Source organism: Buceros rhinoceros, unplaced genomic scaffold (genome assembly GCF_000710305.1).
Source record: "Buceros rhinoceros silvestris isolate BGI_N320 unplaced genomic scaffold, ASM71030v1 scaffold17933, whole genome shotgun sequence".
NCBI classification, from domain to species: domain Eukaryota; kingdom Metazoa; phylum Chordata; class Aves; order Bucerotiformes; family Bucerotidae; genus Buceros; species Buceros rhinoceros.
In genome coordinates this window covers 1-3,390 of record NW_010405886.1, presented here as the reverse complement: position 1 = coordinate 3,390, position 3,390 = coordinate 1, and the positions used below count along the sequence as shown (strand labels likewise).

Here is a 3,390-nt window from a genome sequence, read left to right as displayed (position 1 = left end):
CCTTGGACTCAGGACTCTTTTTCACTGCTACACGACTGTCATTTCTGCTTCTTGCAGATCCAGCGTGCCAGGGAAATGAGAGAGTATGTGACATACTGCTCCGCATGCAGGGCCTTTTGAAGATTAATAATCTTGTCAATAGCCAAATCTGTTATATATTGTCTGGGAATTGGGCTCTTCTCCTCAAGGTGTCTTGAACTGCACCGTACAAAGCATCATTGTATTCTAGAAATCACCATTGTTTCAAAAAGACAGGGATGGATCATTTCACCACTCGTTCAGTTTTGGTTTTGTGCTCTTCTCTTTTTAGCGAGTATGTGAGCTGTATCAGCCGACAGTGGAGGCAGGGTTCTCCTTCCCCAGCAATAGCCGTTTTCCCAGGTTTGATTTAAGAAGGCTGTGTTTTCATGTAGTAGCCAGTTGAATTCGTTTTCCATCTAACAACCCCGTTCGTAGAGCTGGCTCCATTGTTAAGGCATTACACTAAGGTGCAGAAGACTCTGTTTGCTTACTACTCTGTCAAAAGCTTTCTGGATGGCCCCAGCAAGTCATTTGACCTCAGTGTTTCAGTCGTGTTTTTTCTAAATTATGGGTGATGGTGCATACTTAGTCCTTTTGCTAGCTTTGTACGTAAAAATTTATGTCCTTTAAGGTAAAAACGTATTACTGCTGATCCGCCAATTACTCACAGCAAAAAGGCTTTAGTTGACTCTCTGAAACTGTAAGTAACTGGCTCTTATACACTGTCATTCAAGACAAGGTATGATCTATCCAGCTGCTTGAGGGGCTTTGAAGAGTCACGTAAGGCTTTGTGTTCCAGATCTGTTTCGGGCTGCTTTATTTTTTCATGGATATTTTGATCTTTTAGGAAACCACTGTAGCTTATAATAACACTTAACTTTGAAAACATTTTGTGCTAGAAATTAAATAGCTGCTTACCTGGAATCTAGGAATATTAATTTTAAGTCCAAACTTGCTCTGAACATGAACATGTTACTGTGGAGTTTGATCTCAGTGATTGCACTGGGAGGTAAAGATTGACCTACAGCCACCAGTCCAACAATTTGGTAACAGGAATCGTACAAAGACATGTCTAGCATATACTGCCGTATCTTCAAGTAGCCACTGCAATGGATCACCTGGCATGAGAAGAAGACACACTCAATATCTGATGGCAATGGAAGAGGCTGCCAGTCAGCTGGTCAACCATTTTCAATGAGATTATAAAGCGATACACCGTTACAACACTTAAACACTGCATAGTCTATTAAGTCTTCAGAAGTGTGGTCAATTTATAAATGGAGATTAAAACACAGTAAATGCCATTTTTGTGGTGAATACCAACATGATTAATCCTGTATTAATGCTCACGCTCTTTGGGGACTACCTAGACTGCTTTCTAGTTAAACTCTTTTTGGTATAGATTTCTTGTAGATACAGTCAGAATTCCTGTTCATTAATGAAAAAAATCTAGAAGTTGCTTTTTGAAATGATTTTCTCTCACACATGCATACACAGAGGTATATATAAGCATTTACATTTTAATGAGTTGTTATTCTGACGGAAAAAAAGACACTTAAAAAAACCCAGTGAAGATTAACACATCACATTTATAAAGATTAACTGCTGTATATGTAAATGCACTAGAAATGCATTTTAAGTTCTCCAGTCAAGTTCAGATTACATTCTTTTGACATGTGACCAAGCCCAGGCTCTTGAGAGCAGATTCCTGAATCCCCATATACAATTCCTAATCACAGGAGTGATAACTTCAATGTTAGACTGTAAAAATTCACAGCGTCAGCTATGGAGGGGGAAAATTGTAACCTGGGGACTATTACAGAACATAAGATCTATTTAAGGTAGTGGTGGTATTTAGGAGTCGTTTGTGCTCCTGCCAATTTCCTAGTCCAAACAGCACTCATACTACACATCCTTCAGCTTAATTTTGGTTTTTGTTTGGCTTAACTGTGTCCAGTGGAAAGGAATTAATTTCCACTGTATTTAGTACTCTGAACGACCCACTAGGCATTCACCTATAAATGAGCTCCTCCTATATAACCTTCCTTCATCCTCAAGCCACCAACTGATTAGTATGTTTAGGAAAAGTACAGTAGCAAGCAAAACTTATTTCAGATCTCTCAGCAGATCCTACTAATTCCCGTACTATTTGCTTCCTGAGTTTTTCCTGCACTTCAGCTAATCAGGTGATATTTTTAAAATTATTAAGTCCAGTCTCTAGGTACTGTCAAAAAGAATAAATTTAGGCTAACATCTCTCTAGATGAATACTTCCTTAAATGTCCCACCATGTAAACTTCTAATAGTGAGCAAAAGAAAAAAGGTGATCCCTCTGACTAGCAATCGTAAATGGGGCGGGGGCGGGGGGTCGGGTAGAACCTGATACAGAGATAACACCACTACAAGCTCTACTCTTTTACCTGATTTCAGATTCAGCTTTGGGACAAAGTCATTTTTGCCAGGAAGCAGCTGAGCAAACAGGGGTCCGTGTAATGAAGAATTATCGGTCTCACCAGGTAGATGGCAGTGTAAATAGACAGATACATGTCTGGACCTGAACACATTCTTTGAAAGAGCTCTGCTTCTTTTTCATGATTTTTTTTTTGGTTTTGAGTGACTCAAACATAGTAACTCCTCATTCAGACTGGTAAAGTACTCTTCTTTCCTGATGTGGAAGTGATAGAATTATACTGTGTAGCTCAAAGAGCAGCAAATGCGTACTGTAAAGGTGAAAATAGGAACTGCTTGAATGGCAGACATTATTATAGAGCCTCAGCATTTACTGTGGCTTCTGATTTCATGTAATAAATAGAAAATTAATGCAAATGGTAAGATTCATAAATGGTCTTGGTGGTTTAGAGCAATTCAACCCTGAGCTGATGATAGTAATGATTGTTTAGGGTAACATTATGGTCTCAAAATGTTGAGGTAATTCTGGTCAGGCCAACGAGGTGACTTGTGCAACTGAGTGGCTGCTCAGCTAGAGCATGGTAACGCCGAGGCAGAGGGATGTGGGAAGATTTCCAGGCTCCGGTGCCTGGGTTCCTGCCTCACCTGCCTCCGGTTCCATAGGGTGATAAGACCTAGCTGTGTGCTTTCCTCGCATCTCTGTGGCTGTGCTCCAGCCAGTCCCCTAATCTGGAAGATCAGGGATCAGATGTGGGAACGTGCCACAATGTTCACAGTCAAACTCACTGTGGAAGAGTTTTGCACTACTAAGGGAACCCGCAATCAGCAGTGGCAGTGTTTGTATCTGCTCTGATTCTTTCCATCACAGACTTTGCTTTCAGCTATACATATGTAAAAAAACCTAAGTAAATAAACTTGTCACTTGTTGAATACTTGGGGAGGGGGATGGGGGGGGTGGAGG

General features: G+C 40.5%; 1 protein-coding gene across 1 annotated transcript in view; it reads right to left on the bottom strand.

The window, feature by feature from the left end:
* SIM2 (single-minded family bHLH transcription factor 2) overlaps positions 1 to 1,139 on the bottom strand; it is a gene marked incomplete at its 5' end in the record, with an annotated part of 20,797 nt that extends 19,658 nt beyond the window's left edge. The window contains one exon of the mRNA XM_010133901.1: positions 940 to 1,139. Within this exon, the coding sequence (XP_010132203.1) occupies positions 940 to 1,139 (200 nt within the window). The remainder of the gene's footprint in view (positions 1 to 939) is intronic.
* Positions 1,140 to 3,390: the final 2,251 nt, after the last annotated feature.